Source organism: Macrobrachium nipponense, chromosome 15 (genome assembly GCF_015104395.2).
Source record: "Macrobrachium nipponense isolate FS-2020 chromosome 15, ASM1510439v2, whole genome shotgun sequence".
In the NCBI taxonomy this organism is placed as follows: Eukaryota; Metazoa; Arthropoda; class Malacostraca; order Decapoda; family Palaemonidae; genus Macrobrachium; species Macrobrachium nipponense.
The window spans coordinates 64940251-64963420 of record NC_087208.1 but is presented as its reverse complement, the minus strand read 5'-3'; the positions used below and the strand labels follow the sequence as shown (position 1 = coordinate 64963420).

The following is a 23170-nucleotide window of genomic DNA, read 5'->3' as shown; positions in this document are numbered from 1 at the left end:
AAAGTGGAGTGTTTACATCCGGGCAGGCTAGCCTACCCGCCTGCCACATAGTAGTTACTGCCTAACCACCTTGTTCAAGAATTTAATGGCCGTAATTCCAGTTACGCCAAAAGTAATTCCTTATGTAAAGGACCTCAGGTTTGTTTAGTTAGGAAAAATACAATTTACTTCCAAAAATTGTGATTTTGCATTGAGTTAAAGATACAGGAATTTTAGGATAGGATATTTATGATTTATTTATTATAGTGAAAATGTAAAAAAATAAATAATACACTTGTTAAGCAATATAGAAAAATTATTTCCAATAGAATATAGCATATTTTTAATTTTTGTTAGTAAAACAAGGCTCATTTACATCGAAAGATAGGAATTTGTTTACAACTTATGCATGAGTGGAAAATCTTACACGTCTTGAGTAAGCTGGAGGTTGGATTACGCCTTGTTAATAAATTTTCAAATGGAATTATTGGTTCATAATATTATGGTCTCTTCAGTTTTCAGATGGAGGAATTTTTTGTTTAATTAGTATATTTCTTGGTCAGCTTTATGAACTTTGGGATATCTTAAGTCTCAGAGGCCTGCTGCATATGAAATTGGTGATCCTAATATCTTTTTATCAATCATTTATTATATATTTCCAGGTGTGAAGAAACGCAGTGTAGATGACCAGGTGACTGATGAAGCCATGGAGTTTGTAGAGTTTGCAGGAAACAAGATTGTTCGGTTCACAATTTTGGAGCCTGAACCTGAAGCACTGCAGCAGCAGTAGAGGATGAGTGATCTACTTTGGTTGTGTATTATGAAGTGAGTTTGAGGTAAATCCCCACATAGATTGTGGTTAATTCCAGTACTGCGTTTTGTACTGAAGCTTTAAGAGAACTGATTGATATATCAGACTAGATCTATGCTGGTACATGTCATTGCTGGTAAGTTAATTGGTCTTTGAATGAATGTCATGAATTGAATGAATGCCACAAATAGGAGGCATCTTTCAATATTCCTTCTTCATAATAGCTTTAAAATTTGTTTAACAGCTTTTACATTGGCAGAGTGATTTTGGTTGACAATATGCTATTTTTTTATTACCTCTTATGCTTGTTGAACAAATGAAGATAAATTAAATATGTAAGTGTATATACACACTATATGTAGGTGCAGTGTGTATATTTACATATATATATATATAACTATATAGAATACAGATAATTATATACGTATGCTCAAAATATTTTAAACCAGCTGAATTTTAGTTAAACTTTTTATGAATTGGAAAGATTGACTGAGCAGGTCAAGTAAGGAATGGTTGTGATAATGAAATCATTTCAGAAGAGCAGGATCTACCAAAGACCTCAGGATAGATTAAACTTGAAAATAAAAGACCTTATAGGTTGTATTTAACCTTACTAATTTACTACTACAGGGTAAATGGGTTGGGTCTAGGGTAATTTCATTATTTTGCTCAGTCAAAAACTAGAGCATACTCTGTGCTGTATTTTTTGTATTGGTGTAACTTATTTTAGCAGTTATTTAAAGGAGCTTGATACAGAACTGTATCAGGATTATTGAGAATTCTATCGGTCAGTATTCAGAATGGGGTCTACTACATCATACCACTTAATTTTATCATTTTCTATTTTCTGAGAACATGATTTTAAGACAAGCAGTAACTATTTTCCAAGGGAGGTATGACCCTTATATCGTGTAAGAGTTGAGAAATGCTGTAGTTTTATTCAAAATGTAGATCAGGTTTTTCATATTACCTAGATAGTTTGTGCCAGTTTGTAGACCTAAACCTTTGCTAAAATAGAAAACTTATTTTGTTACTTTGGTTGAAAGGTTAGAATTTGCTTATAATATTTTTCACATATTTAGTACATATACCACTGGTCTGAATTCCTGTAAATGCTTTGTTAGTGTTGTGTGAAGTATTGTTGTATTCACATATTAATGTTTGTTTCATAATATTGGAACTAGGTGTTTAGATGTTCCAAGACCCCACTTCATTGTATTTACTGTATAACAGGGGATGTTTTTAAAAGTTTTATAAGACATAGTAGACACAAATCCTTTATCAGTTGTCAATATATTTACAGTGTAGGAGAGCTTCTCATATACAGGGCAAGCTTACTTCATATATTCTGCTTAGGGTTAATTTTCATTAGATACTGAAGTTACTATCATTATTTGATATCAGAACACTTGCTAACTACACCAATTCTGAAAAACATGAAGATTCCATAGAAGCGTCTACGTACATTGAGAATATAAAATAATTCAGAAGTGTGGAAGGATGGTCTTGGGTTATTTTTAATTCTTAAAATAACTTGAATTACAAATGAAACCTTTGCTGATGGAACCTTGAAGAAATGTTTCAAGAACAATGATAAAATTGTATTAAAAATGTGTAATCTCTTGTAGGAGCTGCTGTTTTGTTTTGAATCATTAACTATTATTTGACCTGGGTAAGTGACAAATCAAAAATGTCAACTTGAAAAATCAGTGTAATGTTTGTGTGGTCACTCATATGGCTGGCCATATTGCTCGTTTGTCAGCTTCTTTCTTTCTTCAGTTTTTACACAGCAGTGAACAGTAGAAGTCAGTAATTTGCATGTACAACATGAAAAAAATAATTTAAATAGCTATTGAGCAGGCCAACTGAAGCCTAAGTTAGTTTGGTTTTTGATTGAAATTATATTTGATTTCTCACTGGTTATATGCAATATCTTATTCAACATGTTACTTTCAGTAAAGTTGTATTCATTGATATCCCTTGTCATTAACTGATTTTGTTTTGCTTTACATAAGTACTGAAGAATAATTGGTGGATGTGTTTTTTATTTCAAAGCACACTGCTTTCACAAGAATCAGGATTATATACTATAAGCTCGTAAGTTTCACTTTCTACAATTTTGAAGCATACATAAGAAGGTGAAGAGATGTAAATCTAAAAAAAATGGTTGACTGTAGTTTGTTTTGATCTTGATTACTTGGATTTTCATTTTGTTTAGCTTATTAATGGCTGTACAGTATATATTTTTGCATATGCAAGCCTTGGGAAAATTTTCTCTGGGTTCTACCAAAGAGCTGTCATATGAAAAATACCTCGTAGGTGAATTTTATTAAATATTGTTTGAGGTTTCATTGAATAATGATTTGCATACAGTTAAAAGTTAAATGTACTGGAAGTAACAGAACATTGCAAAGTAGGTTGGTAGTATGAGGAAAGAATTTAATTATCTCAGTAGTGTTGTCTTTTAGTATTAATATGAAAAGGACACATTACTACTACTACAACCGTAAGATGACAATAAACTGCCAGATTCATTGTAATCTGAAAAGGACACATTACTACTACTACATCAACCATAAGATGACAATATACTGCCAGATTCATTGAGCTGAAGATGCTGCCGATATAGTTTTTGGAAATTTATAAAAGGAAAAGTTTTGTACAAAAGTTACATATCTTTAACACAAATATAACACATTTAGACAGAGTTTTGTACGAAAGTTACATATCTTTAACACAAATATAACATGTTTAAGATGAGTATATCTGTATTCATGTAAAGAGGTTGAGTTAGTATAGACAATGTTAAATACTATACTGCTTTTTCTGTGTGCAATGAGTAAGAGTTGTATGTTCCATTGTCTGAAATGGGATCTCGCTCATATAAAAAAATCTACACCTGTTATTACCAATACGTACTAGGTGTAATGTTGTACAATGCTTATGGATTTGTATCTCCAGGTATTTCATGGTATCTGGTACATATATTGTCAGTGTAGTACACCGTATCACCAAAATAGTGTATTGAAATGGTAATTTTAATCATCATACTTCTCTGAGACCATCTCCTATCCATTGTACTAACCCAAGAGACCATCTAGACTTCAGGTCAAAGGTATGGTGTGTTAGTTTTGAAAATATTTGGAGTATGTGTAGTTATGAATAATGTGAAATCCTGTGTTTATAAGCTTTGTAAGATCATAATCCTTGATAAAGGATTTTGTATTTCATGCAGATGGATATTTTAAACTCGTTAGATAGCATGGGGATAGTGTTTTGTCACATTTGTATTGCTTCTCTTATACTTTTCAGTCGTTGCTGGTCATCCTAGCAGGTGAGATTACATCTATGGTATTAGTGGTTAGTTACTTTGAAGCAATGCTGTAGTGTTGCATATCATATATAAAGGAAAAGCAATTTATTCAGACATTTTCAGAAATTTCATCCCCTACTTAAGCTAGATGTAAGGAGTGACAGTTTGACGTGATCAAGTATTTTGAATATTTATGTTGTGCCAATATGGTATTAGCAAATGGGCATTATAGTAAATGTAAGCTTTTTTAAATTCAAAATGCTTGAGTGGAAATGATGGCGCTGGAGTCACGATAGTAACTCGCGGTCACAAACTATAAAAGACTATATTAACATTTTAAATAGGTAGTAAAACAAAAGTCAGTGTGTGTTTTATGTCCAAGTTATTATTACAATGTGTACATTATATTGTGCAGTTTCTAAATTCTACCCAAGTCAAAGTTATTGGACAGTAAAATATTACATTGTTAAATGCATTTTATCTCTCCTATTGCTGTATGTTAAATAATTGGGCGTAGTGGTAACTGTTGTAAATGTAATTTTTGAGATTAAGAACCACAAAGTTTTCTTCAAAATTTTAGATTTTAATAGAAAAAAATTCTGAACAAAGAAAAATGTGTACATATATATCAACACTGCATTTTGGCACAATATTTAAATTACATTTTCAAAACTGTCCCTAGGTACAAATATAGTAATCACATTTGTTAAAAAATTTTCAAAGGAATGATATTCATTATACACCAATATATCAATTCAAGTAAAAAAAAAAAAAAAAAGGGACTTAACTGAGCGTACCACATCAATATGGACTTGTGTTTACTAACACAACAAAAATGCAAGATACAATTATTAAATAAGCTACTTATACTTATATAACATCTGGAAAACTTGCAGTATACTGTAATCACTATGGCAGACCACATACCAATACATGTACATCCCTGAAACCATTCGGGAATGAATTATATGTTGAAACAGTGTACACTTAGAAAATGAATAAAGATTCTCTCCATATAAAATATACAATGAAATGATTAAATGATACATGGTAAAATACAATGATATGGAAATTTCAACTAAGATGTGGTTGGTACTAACCAGTGTCTCTCACTAACATTAAATATAACTTGGTAAAAAGGTGGGTATGTAATTGGACCTGGGTGGGGAGGGGGAAACCCCTACTCAACTGTTGTAAGCCAGAACTTTTTCCTTCAACATAAGGGACAAAATAGGGTGGCTCAAGTGATTATTATAATGCCTATGAAAAATAAAAGATGCTTCAAAAGTTTGGCATGTCTCTAAGGAAGTACAAACCTTGCCTAAGAGACTCGAGTGGAAGGATGTTATCTCATGGCTGCCAAGTTGAGACTACTTGGAAATCCCATGATCATGAGCTGGGGAGCAATGACTCCTGTAACCTTTACAATCTGGCATAAGGGTACACGACTGACAGGGCCATGAGCCAGGGTGATGCTTCAGGAAGCAAGTGCTGTCCTAGAGGGTAGCATGGGTCAGACAGACAAAAACTGGTAGTATCTGGGTCAAGCATAATTGGTTTAGATGACAGCTTTACTCACCCACCTCCCCCAACTATTAAAAGGGAAAGCAGAGCAAGTCACACCTTGTCAGCTAAAGCTCCAAGATTTGATACCCAATTGTGAAATCTACTTGCATCTTGGCCAGTCCAGCAAATACTTGGATTGACTGGTGCCATAAAGAGGAGGAAAGAAAGGAAATAGGGGGTCAGTCAGTTGCTCAGAGCTTGCAAGGCAATCGAGGAAGAGAGGGGAGGGGGAGAAACACTACTGGTTTCATCTTGAATTGGAAGATAGCCTGAGTCTTAAGCCATAATGATAATGGAAAGACGACGTTATGGTGGCCTCTGAAGGTTTGGCCACGGTACCCTTCAGAAGTGCAAGAGCATGGAGACTGCATTGTGGGTAAAATTTTCCCAGCAATTAGAATTCCTATTCTTCATAATGGCCTCAAGCAGACTGGAAAGTGTAAAGGAACCAAAGACTAATCTGTTCTATTGATTGAGACTATATTCTTGACAGAAACTTCTGGTTGGATATTCTTGACAGAAACTTCTTGTTGGATGAGCATAGACAAAAGGAAATGCCTTTTCAAGGGTAAATTTACTCAAAGGCTGCTAGTCTGAGAGGAAAGTCAACACCTTTCCTCCAAACACCACCAACCTTTGGAACTTTCTTCTCGTCTTCAGATCTGAACATCCAGTGACAATGAAGTCAGCAGCATGTTCAACCAATGGTCAAACCAATATGCTCCCTGGAGGGAGACCATGGAGACAGACTCCATGGCTCCCAACTCCATAACTAATGGGAGTAATCTTCACAGAATTTCTCCTAGGGGAGAGCATTTGTCAGTGCATGTAGAGCTTCCTTGGGCATGTGGCTGGGAAAGTGGCTTGCTTGATCTGCTGGCCAGCAGGGAACCTTAATCTGCAGATCCGACTGTTAACCTGATCTAACACACTTTAAACAAGTGGTAACCAAAGCACTTGGAAATGACCTCTGGGGTGCACCCTGAAGGAGAAAGGCCCTCAAGTCCTAACAGATTCTCAAAAGCAGCATGAGTTGTCTCTTCACCCTAAAGACATGCTGGCACAACAGTCTACCATGGTAGTGTTTGTTGAATCATTAAATGGTTGACTTAACCACTCAACATCACAGTACACATTCCCACAGACTTTTGCACAATTTGCTTTAATTGAACTACTAGAAGCTACGAAGAAATGCTCTAGTGAAAAACATCAAGGGTCTTCGATGATACAGAACACCCAAGAGGCTGCAAAAATATGAGCACAAGGTTAATCAACATACCGAGAGGTTATCATTAACCCTAACTGAAGGCAGGGTTCTTTTGATCGTCAATAATTGCATATGAAACTTCAGGTTGAGCTCATATGAGTATTCGTACTATTATTTTATGCCATAAATTTGAATGAATTTTGTGCAAAAACATTCCTATCACTTGTATGGGCCATAACTGATTATATGGCAAAACTTACATCTCGGATAAGGATAGAGGGAGATTAGCGTGATTTGAGATGTCATGGACAAATCTTCAGCATCTCCCTGTCCAAGTACATCACATGTTTGCCATTAAATATACTTGGGGATTGTTGCTGGTTTTAGTTCTTATCTTTTACTATATTACGACAGCTGTAATTGTAATTGTGCAAAGTGGAGTACAAAAAATATTAGAAAGAATTTTCAACTTACTAAAGGAAACAACAACTCCCCATCCCTCTAGCACTTCTTGTAAAACTTTTACCATAAAACATTCTCGGATTGTAAATTATTTTAATTCTCATCTGTTATATTATGTGAACTGAAAATGTAATTTTACAAAATAAATAAAAATATTAGAAAGAACATGTATAACTTGCTAAAACTAGCATGTTTACGAGTGTCTTGGAAAAGAGGCCCTGCTCAGGGTTGGAAATATTCACTTTCAACTTCCTGTGTGAGGTACAGGAAATTTTTTCATATTTTTTTTCGTGTATTTGCATATTTTTCTCTTCCCACTGATATGATTTTTAACTTGGCCAACTTTAATGTTCTTATTGTATAATTTAGCCCACCTTGTAGGAATTAAGAGGTAAATTTTCATATGTGAACTTTTATTTGCCTCTATGTGGTCTAGAGATTGTGCACGTGTACATCGGAAGTTCTGGACAAACTTGGCAATATCAAAGGGTTTACACAATCACACAGATCTTTACCATATCAAGTGATGCTGAAACCAGCAACCTTTTCCGTGTGAATCTTGCCTGTACATGCATGACCTGGACATTATGTATGGCATGTATGGCACTGAAAAAAGGCAGGGCTGATTCTTCTCTATGTACCTTGGCAAAAGTAAGAACAAGGAAAGAAGCGCCTCAGTGGTGTGGTCAATATGGTGTTGGCGTACCACCTTGGTGGCCGCGAGTTCGATTCTTGGGCATTCCACAGAGGGGTTAGAGATGTCTATTTCTGGTGATAGAAGTTCATTCTCGACATGGTTTGAAGTCTAGTAAAGCCGTTGCTGAATAACCACTGGTTCCATGCAATGTAAAAACACCATACAAACAACACACAAACAAGGGAAGAAACTGGTCCAGTCCTAGCATTTCAAAAAAGAAATAGTGAGACATTGGTTTAAGAAGATGCTCACAGAACTCATTGTCAACCCTACTTATTGCAGACAACCCATCTGCAAGTGAATGAATGCCATCACCAACCACTTAAAAAGGAAGGTGCTCACTTGAAGTTTGATGGGATGTCCTGTGAGAAGGCTCCTTAGATCTCCACTTCCTGTTCCTACCGAAATACATGGGTAGCACAATAGGAGGAAGAATATACACTTGCTTTTCTTTACTTACCTCCACCCATGCAGAGTTTTACTTTCCTCGGTAACTAGCAACAAAGGATTACAGTCAGTGCTTGTTACTGAGTGGGCATATCTCCATACGCAAGACAACCACTTGAGGACACTGAACAGCCTCTCCTAAGCAGGATTAGTAGTCAAAATTTGGTCTTTCAGAATAGCAAGGGACAGAAACATCTGCCCCTGCTCCATAAAAGTGATAAGCAATGACAATCCACAAATACACACCACCCTCCCACTTAATGAGAGCTTTGCAAGTGGGCCTAGGTCAGTACCACTGGAGACTGCAAGCTAGTTTCCCCTCCTCACCGATGATCCCCTTGAAAGAGCCAAAAAGGAACATCTTTTGGCCTGCCTTCTATAATGCTGAACATCTCACCTGCAAAGGAGAGCAGCCACCAAATGCCTTGCAAAACAACAAATCTTGTTTCATTATCATCATAGACATACAGTAGCAAATATTCTATTGTTTTTTTTACACCTTTCACTGTTCACTCCTTAAATTCAATATGAATATAAAATACTCCATTCAAAAGGTCAAAGACTTTTTAACTTTATGGTAATCAGATGTCTGATACCTGAGTCCGTCCTTACCCACTAACTCATCACATAGACAAAACTGCAGTTGTGATTATTTTCATTTACAAGGTTTGGCCATATAAGTAATGATTATGGTTTGGTAGAAAATGTCTTAACCTTTAGATCAATTTCAGAACAAACACAAGAAATAATTTCGGAGGATGTAGAGACCCCAATCTCACATGTAAGGGTGCCAATTTTATAGCCACTTTTTAAAGTATAGAAGTGTCTGTCATGGAGAACCAACTAGTACTACTCTATGACGTGCTCAGCCAAATGTTGTCTTTTGGTATGTATTTTTACTTTCCCAGGGAGGAAGAATAACAACTGAGCATTGGAACTGAGAGGGAAATGAATTTATGGAAAGGCAATTCTACTATTACAAGGAGTGGAACATGAATACAATGAATGAAATAAATGTACAAAAAAAATATATAAATAAATAAAAGCACAAAGGTAACAATTGCAAATTGGCAGTAATGTTTCTCAATAGTCCAAAGGATGACAGGGGCACAAACATAGTACTCAACCTCGTACACTTTCACAAAACTGAAAGCAATTCAATGGATTTGGAGGCAATTATCAACCACAAATAGCATTAGCGAACTTATAAAATAAAGCAAACTAAAATTTAAGATGAAAACTACTTTTCACACTGTAACAAATCATAAATTAAACCTGTTAATGCAATAAAAATACAGTACAACTGATCACAACAAAGGCTTATAATCTACCTAAAAAAACTGAACTGATCCATGGCAAATAGTTCCATTTGAAAGAAGACCCATACAGGGTGAACTTGCTTTTTTAACTGGCAATGATATCTTTTTAGATGGAAATTGATCTGTTCTCATTTATGATATTGCCTATGTCCAGGTAACTGTATAGCAATGATTTGTACTTAAAACACTACCTAATTCAAGAAATTTGTTTATAGTTTATGAAAGTGGGACAAAAAACACTATGGAAACAAACAGGTCAACTTAGCACCTATGTCAATAATCTTTTTTTTTTTATCTTGTAAACATTATGCTATTTTGAAACATTTCATACTAACCTGGCAATGGGCAAACTTGGGAAAGTTTTAATCAAAAGAACAATGTATCTTTAACAAACATTTCTGCGTTCTCTTAAATTTGTTTTCAAATTCCTCAATGGTACAAGGACTTACTAAACTTAGTTAAAAATATTAGTAGCTATTTCAATGATAAAATGTAACTGACATTGATCAATTGGAGAAATGAACCAAATACAACATATTTCAACATGCTAAACAAAACAGCATGATAGTGTCACTGAGTTGGGTAATGGAAATATTCCACACATAAGTGGTCTGAGGTGTTATATGTAGCAATTACTTTTAAGTTATCCTATCTCAACATCATATTTTAAAGATTCTAATTCTTTCTACAAAAAATTAAATCTTATATAAAAAATTAACTTTGGGAAGAGATAAAGTTAACAAGAACAATATCTATGGCATGGTGATGAAAATCCTAACGTAAAATGGTTATATTTCACAGTCGAATCCTGTGAAGACCCATTTCCTTTCTAGGCAGGCACCAACACCAGTCGTAATCTGTTTGTATACAGTTTGGTACCTGTGAAATGAAAAATTAAATGTATGGTAAAACTAAACAGTATTTACAATTTGGGCCAAATAGCAGTACAAAAAATCTACATAAAGCGATTTATATAAAGATCTTGTTAATGAGACATATCTTCAAGAAAATAAAACCCTGTAACAGCTAGGAAACAAGAATGACATACAAGTGCACTCACTGATTAAGCATAGTCTCAATATCAGATGGACGGATATCTTTATCAAACTGCTGAATAAAAGACCAAATATAGTCCACGCTTGCTCCTTTGGGATGAATATGAAGGAAGGTTGAAGTTAAACCTGAAAACAAAACAAAAAGTGCTAAATAATACATAGCCAACATTAATACTGATTTCCAGTTAATGATACTATTGGCTTAACATTTGCTACTTCAATAAGATACCATGGAATCAACTTGTGTAATAAAAGTTTTAAGTGGTTTGGTTATATAAAAATTAATTAAAGAATAATTAGAGAAACTTCATTACCACAACTTTATCAACTTTAAAACTATTTACATAAAGACAAGAAAAACTTGATTTTGAATCAAATCAATTTAGTCACCTAACATGCTCTGCTTCTCCTGACCTAACATACTAGTATTTGTTTAGTACAAATACTTTTTGGTTATATTTCTGGTAAAGCAGTCAACCCATTTACTATTGACAAGAAAAGTGAAGATACAGTTTTCTTGAATCTTTGGACACAAATCTCATCAATGCCACACCTGGCAACTCTAGAGACGGGGCGGAACTTCAAAAGCTTTCTAGATTTCCAGTACCTTTAAACCATAAAGATTCTGTATAAGTCCTATAATTATTTATAGTTAAATGCATAACACCACTATTTTTTATTAAAGTTGGTTTGGTAATGTCAGTTCAGAGCAGAATATTGATCATCCTTCTTTAAAACCTACAATGAAACCTTACTCATGAGTGATGTCATGACACTAAAATGTAAAATTCATGCATAATTGGAACACAATCTTAAATAATGAGAAAGTGTTTTAAAAATTTGGACAATATCTAGTGGGAATCATGAAGAACAATACAGGAGTGAATGCAAAGAGAGCATAGGCCTATCTATAGTGATACTTAATTCATTATATTTACTTTGAAAGATTGAGTGATAACATATTTTCAAAGTATTGGTGGTGGACTTGTGATGGGAAAAGGCAGAGGAAAGAGCAGTGAGTTGGTGCACAGATTTCTGGGAAATGGTGATAGATTATGGTTGCCATGATTGTGCTTCACTATACTAGATAAAATTTGAAGGGACCATTGTAAATAAAGTTAATTCTCTTAGAAATTCACACCCTTATCTTGATTCCATTTGACAGTAGCTGCAACATTCAGATTGTTAAAAGAAGTGGACGATTTCAACCATAGGCTACAGTCATTCTCGCTTCTTATCTACAAATCATTCATGAAAAAAGCTGTGTAAAGTAAAAATATTTATAACCACAGGTATCTTGTGAGATCTTTCAGCCTCTTGGTAAGGCAATGCAGCTGTGTTAGCTGCGTAGGCTAACCCTGAACTTCTTGTAATGGGAGCAAAGCCAGGAAATCTTCAAGCTGACAGGCTACTTTAACCTTGATAAAGATTTCCTTTTAATGACAGTAGCTTTGTCTTAAGCCGGAACATCGTGAAAAATCCTAAGAAAACTTATTTTTAATGCTTTGGGTGCATTCAAAACTGTGTAAACTGCATTCCTATTGCATTTTTCATAAAAAAAAAAAATTCAAATATTGATTATTTTGCATTTTTGGTGTCATTTCTTCTGCCAGATCAGCGTTATAGGCGTCGTAACCCAGGAAATAATTTCTGATGAATATAATTGAAAAGCACCTTAACCTTGGAACGTTGTAACCCGGGGGACTGCCTACTAGCATTTGACCGATGTCAAGGTCAAAGTCATCAAAATACGGAAGCTGTTACCCAGTATCGAGTGACTTTTGCTTTCCCGCCTGCAGCACTGTGGCCCTCCTCATATCAAAGGAAACACTCTTGCAGGTTCAATTAGATTTGCTCAACCTACCTTAGCATTTACTGCCATTGACACCGGCTAACTTTAAACCCTTTGGAATACAAACATAAATTTGTAAAAACTAAAATAATTACAATCACTATTTATGATGATGCAATAATATTCCTGTTCATTAAGGAAAACAAATGTTGTTGTGATACGTAGTACACTATACTAATTAGAAATTCACACTATCTTCCAGATCTCTATGAATGAATCCACCTGAGAAATTCCAGTTACTTCAGATATATATTGTGTTTTCAAGTATTGTACAGTAATAGCCTGAACTTAATCAAGGTTAGGCTCCAGACACCCTCGTGCAAGGGGAATTTTCAAGTAAGTTTGGTACAGTCTATAAAAATGCTAATAAATGCTTACTTCTCGAGTTTAAACACTAAATATGACATTAACCATGCTCCTTAAGTATTAAGCTAACTTTTAAAAGAAATGGTGATAGATTAAGGAAAACAAATGTTGTTGTGATACGTAGTACACTACAATCAGAAATTCACACTATCTTCCAGATCTCTATGAATGAATCCACCTGAGAAATTCCAGTTACTTTGGATATATATTGTGTTTTCAAGTATTGTACAGTAATAGCCTGAACTTAATCAAGGTCAGGCTCCAGACACCCTCGTGCAAGGGGAATTTTCATGCAAGTTTGGCACAGTCTATAAAAATGCTAATAAATGCTTACTTCTCGAGTTTAAACACTAAATATGACATTAATCATGCTCCTTAAGTATTAAGCTAACTTTTAAAAGAAATTAAAGTTACTGTAATTTCATTTAAAAGATAACTTAATACATTACCCTCTAAAAAGAAATAAATGGTTGGTACAAATATAGGAGTGCTTGAAGATTATATACAACAATGTATTTCTCTCTTGTCTTTCCCCCTTCTGACCTACCGATCCATTTTTAGAAGTCTTCTCAACCACTTTAAGAAATTCTTCATTCTTATTTCTGAAAAATCCTTTTTATGAACAAACAGCACTTTTTATTTGGACTAGTACCACTCTTAGCTATGTGTTTATGTTTTAGAACAGTGCATTCACAGTTCTAGACAGTAAAGGTAAAAATAGGGTTTATCCAGGATTTAAAGATGTTGCGTTTGCGTGTCTGTGAAATACTCACATATGATAATTATTAGGTTCCAATGAAAAGTTTGTGCTACGTATTGTGAATTCGCACAACTCTAATCACATAAAATTGAAGTACATGTAGTGCCTCAGGATACGAAATTAATCCGTTCTGAAACGGCCTTCGTAACCTGATTTTTTCGTATCTTGAACCACATTTTACATGTAAATTGCCTAATTCGTTCCAAGCCCTACAAAAACACCCCAGTAAATTTTATAATAAAGCTAAATTGACCAATAAACAATGAAATACAACAATTTGGACCATTCAATACCTAACTTAAACTACATATACTACTAATATGTACTACATACCTGTAAATAAAGTGTATTAGTGAACATGGAACAAGAAATACTGTATGTAGTAAAATGTGGAACCTTACCTTTTGAGTGAGGCGATCTCCGAAAGTGGCGATGGAGGAGGAGGACAAATGGCAGAAAACATTAACACTAAACTTTACAAAAACTTAAAATGGATTTTTTTTTTCTTTTTTTACAAAATTTCAATTTCTTCACCACCAAATCACTAACACGAATTTACGTTAACAAATGAAATCGTATAAGTGAACGAACAAATTTTGCGTGCGTATGATAACATGATAACGCTGGTGCTACGGAGTGGCCAAACGACGCCTTTATGTAGAGCATGATGGGGTAGATGCTGACCAATAGGAGAGCAGGATCTTATGGCAGTGACTAGCATCAGGAACCAATGGGAGAGCGGGAGGATGGTGGCAAGTCTACATACTCAGTTGGCGGCATGTGAGTTTTAAAATTGTTCTCGGTGGTCCGGGGAATCTCGGGACTTTACAGTAACAACCTTTCGTAACCTGAATTATTTTCGTATGCAGAGGCAAAAGAATCTTTGTCTTTGCTTTCGTAACTTGAATTTTTCATAAGTTGGGACTTTTGTATATTGAGGTTCCACTGTAGTATTACATACTGTATTTTTATATTCTAGAGTAAATATAGCGAGATTGTGTCATTTCAGTAAAAAACAGGTTTTGACCTAAGAAAAACCTATTTTTGATAGTCACTGTTGAGTCCTCAAAGGAGTTACCCCTCCCTGGTGTGCACCAGCGGCCCAAGGTGATCAGACTAATATCAAAGAAATATTTTATAGCCTGGTCTTTTAGCCGGGTATTAAGCCATAATGAAAAACACTATGACAATTGATAGAGTATAATGGACTCAAAAGACAAAAAGGCATTTTTTCTTGTCTTAAGCGAAAGCTGTACCCAGTTTTCCCACATCAAAACCTGTAGAAGTGACTATTGCGCATGTGCATCGGCCATCTTGTTTTAGGTTCGAGTCGGCAAAAGACAGCAAATCATTACTCTGTTGGTCAATGCAGGATGTACCTTTACCCAAATCCCATGGTTTTTCGTCAAGGAAGTGGGGGGTTTTGAGGACTCAACAGTGACTACCAAAAATAGGTTTGTCCTATGTCAAAACCTGTTTTTTGATAGCACAGTCACTGTTTCATCCTCAAAGGAGCATTACACAGAAATTGACAGGTGACGAAAAACTTGAGCTCACAAATTTTCATCCCAAATATCTAAGAATATAAAGATTAAATAATTTCAGGTAAATGTCAAGCCACTAGTTTCAGTAAATAAGATACCAAAAACACATAGGCTATACTTTTAGCATAAAGTTCTATGGTGACTTACCTAAGTATGCTGGTTATGGTTGCGACCTTTACGCACCTTCCACAGCGATAGTCAACATACCCACTCGTTAGGGAGACCCCTGGTTTTCTGTCGTGGTGCCTATGGGGTCAGGACTAACCATACCACCTATTGATATACAGTGCATTCGAATTTGTTCTAGCTCATGGCAGTAGTTTTAAGAATACTGACGCTGATGACCACCCAGTACACTAAGAAACTTCTTCAAATGATACATTTCTGAAAAATTATTCTTAGCCCTTGTAGAGAGTGTGGTTTGTTCGTGCTAGGATGTAGGAAAATTGGACCTTCTGAAACATTTTCCATGACCTCTAGGTAATCCCTAAGTGCCTGAACTGGGCATAACGTTTTGTCTGCTAAACTGAGTTTTCTTAAAAGAATAGGAGATTTCCTCTTTAAAGGATTCTCATTCTTGGCCAGGAATGAAGCCCAAGGGAAAACAATAACTGGTTATCAGCAGTTTCTGTGATATATCGTCCCCTTCTAAGAGTGCCCAATTCACTAATACGTGCTCCTGATGCTAATGCTACCAGGAAGATTGCTTTTTGAAGCATGCATGTGATAATTACATTAGGTTTGTTGAATTGAGGAGTACATAAAAGTTTGAGTACCTTATTCAGGGACCAAGTAATTGGAAGTATTTCGGGAGCAGGTCTCTGTAAAGAAAAAGACCGCAGAAGGGAAGTTACAACTTCTATGTTGGAATCAATCCCAAATCCATAAAGTAAGGGTTCTGTTAATGCAGTCTTGTATGCTATAATTGTTGTAACTGCAAGATGTTTGTCCTCAAAGAGGTGTATAAGAAATTCATTAGTGTTTCTACAGAAATCTCGATTGGGCTCTCACTCTGGATATAATCTAACCATATTCCCCATACAGACTGGTATTGCTGGATAGATGATGCCCATACTTTTTGCAGTAGTTTTCATGGTAGATTATATTTAAAAAACCCACATGTGAAGGTTTCTGCTTAGAAAGGAGGATGCGTAAACGACTTTCCCTCCTACTTTCTGGGATAGTACAGCGGATGGTAATGGAATTGACCTCCTCGTCCGCTGCTGAAGTAGTAGGAACCAATGCCTATTTGGCCAATTTGGGGCTCTTAGGTAAGCTGTTCCTTTGAGGGTTAGGAGTTTGTTCAAAACCTTCGAACTCTGAGACTATGGAGGAATAAGATAAATTGTCTTCCAGTTGTTCCAGTCCTGTAGGAAGGCATCTCTTGCTATTGCTTGATTGTCCACATTCAGGGACACATATACTGGGAGTCTGTGATTCTCGTATGGGGCAAACAGGTCCACTTCCGGTTGTGGAAGTAGGTTGCATATTATTTGAAAGGAGTGGTTGTCCAAAGACCACTCTGTTGAGGCTGTCGTGCAGACAAATGCCACTTCTTTTCCTGTGCCATCCGAAGAATGGCTAACATTACCATATTGAGAGGAGGTAAGCGTGATCCCAATTTTTTGATGCAAGACATTGCAGTCATATTGTCAAGGACCAGCAGAATGTGTGCCTTTCCATAGGTTTGAGTTTCTTTAGAGACAAAAAGACAGCCATCAGCTTTAGGAAATTGATTTGACAATTCCTTAGAGTAGCTGACCACCTCCCCGCTACCTGACGATCCTCCCAATGTCCTCCCCAACCTGTCAACGAGGCATCTGTGTGTATTGTTACTTTTACAGATGGAGGAGTCAGGGTGACCTGTTTTGCCAGAGATTCCTTCCATGTCCATGGCTGAAGTATCTCCCCAAGTTTTTTATGTATTTTGTGAGATTTGTCTTGCATCCTTTTGCTTGCATGTGACATCCAAAATTTGTTCATGTTTTTCAGTTGCAACCTGAGTATTGGATCTGTCATAGATGCAAACTGAAGCAGACCCATCATGCACTCTAATTCCGTCTGGAAGCAATGGGCTGTGTCAGGAACATTTTGAGGTTTTTCCTTGTTCTGTTCCGAGTTTTGAGGGGAAGATACAAAAGGCCGTGAACCATGTCCCAACACATTCCCAGCCACTGAAAATGTCTGCTGGGTGTGATATGGGATTTTTTCCAATTTATAATAAAGCCTTTTGACTGGAGTCTGTTGACTACTGTTTCTAGGTTTTTCAGCCACACTTTTCTTGTGGCTCCCCAGACTAACCAGTCGTCTAAATAAACTATCACATGTACAGGCGGCCCGCGGTTAACGGCGCAATCGCTCAACGGCGAATCGGTTTTACGGCTGTCGTCAAAAATATTCATTAAAAAAATAGGGCATTTTAAGGCATTTTTACGGCACAATTTTCAGTCAACAGCGCCGCTAGCACCGTTATGTCTAACGAGTACATACATTTGTAGAAATACCGTTCAGCCCATAAAGGTTATGCAAATGATATTAAAAAATTGTATTGAGAGTTATTACATAGGTATTAGGGTAAAATATATGCCTCTGACACTGTTCTATGCCAAAAATATGGAGTTAAATGAGTGCAAATTTAGCTATGGATGTGTCGATTTATAAATGTTCAAGCTTTTATGTTTAAAATGCGTATGAAAATGTATTACGTATAGATATTTTTATTTCTATACATAAATATGATACAAAGGCAGCTTTTGAAACTGCCCTTCACATTAACAAATATGTTTTTTCCTGTTCATTCTTGTAAGCCGACGCCTGCCGCTCTTTCGAAAATATAGTTAAAAAAACGTGCAAATTTAGCGATCAATGTGTCAATTTTATAAATGTTCATGCTTTGTTTAAAATGTGTGTGCAAATGTATTATGTAAAGGGTATTTTTAATTCTGCGCAGAAATATGATACTAAGGCAGCTTTTGAAACTGCCCTTCACTTATCAAATACTACAATGTTTTTTTATGTTCATTCTTGTAAGCAGCTGCCTGCGCTCTTCCGAAAATATAGAGTTAAAAAGAGTGCAAATTTAGCAATCGATGTGTTGATTTTATAAATGTTCATGCTCTTATGTTTAAAATGTTTATGAAAATATATTACGTATAGAGTATTTTTATTTTTGTACATAAATATGATACAAATTAAGGCAGCTTTTGTAACTACCCTCCAAGTTGTCAAAGGATGTTTATTCATGTTCGTTCTTGTCCGCCACTGTTCCGAAAAATGCATGGTGTATTTTATTATTTATGCATCTTTTCCATAAAATCCTTGAAAAAGTTATACATTACTTCACTGTATCCAATAATATTGTATGTATTCTCATATTATATTGTATTATAAAATACTACGGCAAATCTAAGCTAGTATTCTGCGGAGCGGCCAATGTTTTGGTTAATCAGCTGATGGCGAACACGAGCTTGTTTCGCCATATTTAACGCAATTCTGAGCGAATTTTATTGCTTCTAGTTGGCATAAACGAATATCTAGATACTTGACTTATATGAGAGAAGGTTATTTTTCCTTATACGACGTGTTTTTAGGTGGAAATATGAACTGAATATGTCTCGTTGTGATTGTGAACTTTTTTTTTTTTTTGTTAACAGATTACGTTGGCAGCATGTTAATTGCGTAAAAAATTATGTGATTCCATTCGTAATTTTCCTTTCTATCATCGAAATACGAACTTTACGTTATTCATCTTATATCGGCGTGAAACCAACAGTAAAATGTGTTCTTTCAAGCCCAGTAGTTTTGATTAAAATTACTTTATCTCAATTTTATCTACGGTTGTGTTAGATAGCATATGCTTACTGGAGTTTTATCCTTCTTGCCAATACACGATAATAACCATTAGCAGCTTGAACAGTTTTCTCAGCTTCAGTTATAACTAGGTTTAAATTTAACAGTATATTTCTCAATTGATCTTTGATCTATAGCGGATAAAGTTATTACATTAAGATATCTCAGTTCTATTCTACATAACGTCATTTATAACAACTACGGTAATAGTGTATACAATAGTACGATGATTGAAATAGAAGCCAAACGGATGTTATCGAATTCGGTTGTACTTAGAAAAAAAAAAGCTGTTTCACGTTTGGTTGTTCAGGGCTGTACACGTTTATGCAATGAGTATAACGTTAAAACCATACTTTCATCATTCTCTTTTGCTGTTTTTGAACTTATGTAACTAGAAGATGGGATAAAGTTAGGCTATTGTAATTTGGTCTCATAAAATCGGATTATCGTAAGACGAATTATTGTGACTTGAACACTACAGCTACCTGTACACTATAAAACCTTATTATATCTTTAAATACTCTAGACACCCAAAGGATTAAAGCTAGGCTTTTTTCACTTTACAGTACGTATTTATAATACTATAATGTACTGTACCGTAAATTCTATGGATCTATACTGCATAAATATAATTTTACTTACTGCACCATTGTGGGATAAAGGCCCCATTTGACTGGTCTAGGGCGCTGTTAACTGGTCTAGAATTTTGAAAGAAGGTGTGCGGCGGCCGTAGGCTTTAAAATTGCTTAGCGTTGAGAATCACTTAGCGTGGGCGACCAGGAACGGAACCACCGCCGCTAACCGAGGGCCGTCTGTATTCCTTCTTTCCAGAGTTCCCGAACAACTACCGTCACCAGTATTGTAAAGATTCTCGGGGCAATGTTTACCCCGAAAGGCTTGAATCTGTATGTATTTTTTCCTATCCGGAACCCTAAGAAGGGGCGGAAGGGAACGGCAATAGGGACATGCCAATAAGCGTCTTTCAGATCTATAGAAACTGTCCAGGTCCCTTTTGGAATGACAGAACGTACTTGGGCAACGGTAGTCATTCAAAAATTTTGGCAAACAATGTGTTTGTTCAATGTTGACAGGTCGAGGATCACCCTTCATTCTGAAGAATCCTTTTTGGGAACACTGAAGAGACATGCTTAGTGCCGAATGTAAGAATGTTTCTCTATGGCTCCTTTTAATAGGGCCTTCTGCACGTAATCTTTCATTAAGGGGTCCAGTTTTTGAAAGAACTCTTTCAAAGGTGGCGGTGGGTGAGACCATTTCCACCCCAGTCCGTTGAGAACAATGCTGTGTCCCCAAAGAGAAGACTTCCATTCTGTTTGAAACTTCTGAAGTCGACCCCCGACCAAACAATTCCTATTGAGATCCCCCCTTTCCTCTGCCTTTTCCCTTAATGGGCATTTCAGGTGCTGCTTTTCCTTTTCCTTTATAAGCTGGTTTTTGGACCTTGTGAAAAGGATACGCTTTTTGCTGTGCAGGTTTTTGTCCATTTTGAGGGCGCTGTCCCTCTGACTACCTACCTGTGTATGAGGAGAGCTATTGGAAGTAAATGGAGGCCTATATGATTTTTGATCAAAGCGTGCTTTTTTTTGGATTTGGTAAGGGGAAATTTCTGGTTTTTCATTTCCTGAAATCTTTTCCCAGTAGAGCATACACTGTGTAATTTTGTTGATGTGCTTATTCTTTTATTTGAGTCACAATAGACTCCTCAAACAGGTCTTGGCAGAAGGTTTATGCGCCAGTCAAAAATTTCATAGAGAGCTTCCCATAATGTTCTCATAAGGCTTTTAGCCACAACAGCAAAAATCATCCTAGATTCTTCTGGAAGCCTTTTTGTGGCTACTTCTAACAGTACGGAAGTGGTTAAGACACTGAGGTGGGTCCTAGCACGAAACTCTGATGCTGATGTACCTTCTGAAATCCTTCTCACTGGAGTACCAAATTGGTGAGTTGCAATATCTAGGGGGAGCTTTTTCTTATCAAAGGGAAGTTGTAGAGTTGCCCATTCTTCGGTGGAGTTTTCTGAAACCGGGATAACCGAAGCAAATGGTTTTAGTTCTGCCAATGGTTCACACTTTCTGGTTACTACATAATTTAGAAAATGTGTTTTCACATGATTTATGACTTTCAATGTGAAAGGGCAGAAGGCTGGTGGTACATGGTGAGCCCACCTGAGTCTCGTTCATAATGGTACTATAAATTCCTGTCCCATTTATCTGGTGAAGAGTTTCATCTACAGCTCTTAATGCCAAATTTCCAGCTAAACAGCTTCCTTTTGAGGCTTCTCCACGCCTGGCATAGGTGGTATCAGGCGCCATTCAGTGTTAGGAAAGGCTGACCTGTCCCTAAATTCAACATGCACTACTTCTATCATGGTCTTTTTCTCATTAATAAGATACTTACCATCCTGAGAGACAATACACATTGAGGCATCTCGCCAACGTTTATCACCATTAGAGTAGGATTTTAGAGTCTCTGCTGGATTTTGGTCATATGACTCATAACCGGAACTGGCCATTTTGTTGGTTCCAGTTGGGTTTGCACTTGTAACTCTTGTTTGGGCAGATTTGGTTTCAATTCTCCCCATTCTATTGAAAGATGCAGGACGTTTACATTTTGGTGTATCAGTATGTCCATTATCTGTTGCCTTTCAGCAGCAAAAGCATCTGATGTCATTCATTATTTACTTACGGAAGTGATCTAATACCGCAAACTGTGTATCCCTTTTGGGGGCGCTTGCAAAACCTGATTGTATATCTCCAGCTGAGCTGCAGCAGTCTGTTCTGGGGGGGTTGGGGGGGGGGGGGGGGGGGGGGGGGGGGGGGGGGGTTGTCCTGGGTGATTTGCTATAACCCTCTGAATTTGCTGTTATTTCCATTGGGTTCAGGTGGAAACACCACACAAACCTATATACATGTACTATTCTTGGTGATTATAAGGTGGCTTACCTAATTATGTTGAGTCTGGCTACAAGTTTATCGTGCCTTTCCCAGTTCAGGAATATTGCCTCTAATAACCAGCCCCCAACAATCTGAGACTTCTTTGGAGAAATCATTTCTGAAGAAAGTTAAAGCTGTAATCACCTTTTGGATCTCACACGACTCTGGAAAGGGGTGAGGGTTTGCATTTTTAATAAGGGAAACTCAAATCATTCTCAGCCCATGTAAAGAATGTGGTTTATTTGTGCTAGGGTGTAAGAAAAAAAGGACCATCTGGGATGTTTGCCATGACATCAAGGTAAACCATAAAGTGCTTGAACCAGACATATTTAATCTAAAATACTGAGTTCCCTTATCAGAGAAGGGATTTTCCCTTCACAAGGTTCTCACTCTTGGCCAGGAATGATAGGCCAGGAGACAACTAGGTGTATGGGTGATGAAACGATGTCCCTGTCTAAGAAACCCCAGTACAATAATCTGAGCTCCTGATACCAAAACACTCAAGATGACTGCCTTTTGGAGCATACGAGTTGTGGTTATATTGGGCCCACTGAACTGGGGGAAGACAGGGGTCTAAGAACATTATTCAGGGACCAGGGAATGAGAACCCTTGCAGGAGCTGGCCTTTGCAATGCAAAGACTGGAGAAAAGAATTAACTATTTCTATATTAGAATCAATTCCAAAACCATAAAAAAAGGGTTCCAACAATTTTGCCTTGTATGCCATGATTGTTGAAATAGTAAGGCACTTAACCTCAAAACATATAATATAGTAATAAAATGTAAAACTGTTTCAACAGATTTCAACTGGACTCTCATTGTGTATGTCAGATAGATGAATTTTGTAGTTTTTGTACAAGATACTTAGTAATGTTAGCTAAATAATGTTCATGGTAGACTCAGTTTCAAAACTCCTTACATGAAGGACACAGCTCAAATAGGAGGATGCCTAGATGACAAACTCTGTCTGTCTGGAAAGAACAGCAGACAGT

The 23170-nt window shown here is 36.3% G+C and overlaps 2 protein-coding genes across 6 annotated transcripts in view; one reads left to right on the top strand and one right to left on the bottom strand.

Annotated features, from left to right (window-relative positions):
- LOC135195024 (integral membrane protein 2C-like) overlaps positions 1-4574 on the top strand; it is a 146961-nt gene extending 142387 nt beyond the window's left edge. For all 4 annotated transcript variants that reach the window (XM_064221328.1, XM_064221330.1, XM_064221329.1 and 1 more), the window contains one exon: positions 642-4574. In XM_064221328.1, the coding sequence (XP_064077398.1) occupies positions 642-769 (128 nt within the window). In that variant the 3' untranslated portion in view covers positions 770-4574. The remainder of the gene's footprint in view (positions 1-641) is intronic.
- LOC135195022 (ecto-NOX disulfide-thiol exchanger 2-like) overlaps positions 4469-23170 on the bottom strand; it is a 200809-nt gene continuing 182107 nt past the window's right edge. For both annotated transcript variants that reach the window (XM_064221323.1, XM_064221321.1), the window contains exons 16-17: positions 10862-10982; positions 4469-10680 (exon numbers count right to left, since the gene is read on the bottom strand). In XM_064221323.1, the coding sequence (XP_064077393.1) occupies positions 10590-10680; positions 10862-10982 (212 nt within the window). In that variant the 3' untranslated portion in view covers positions 4469-10589. The remainder of the gene's footprint in view (positions 10681-10861; positions 10983-23170) is intronic.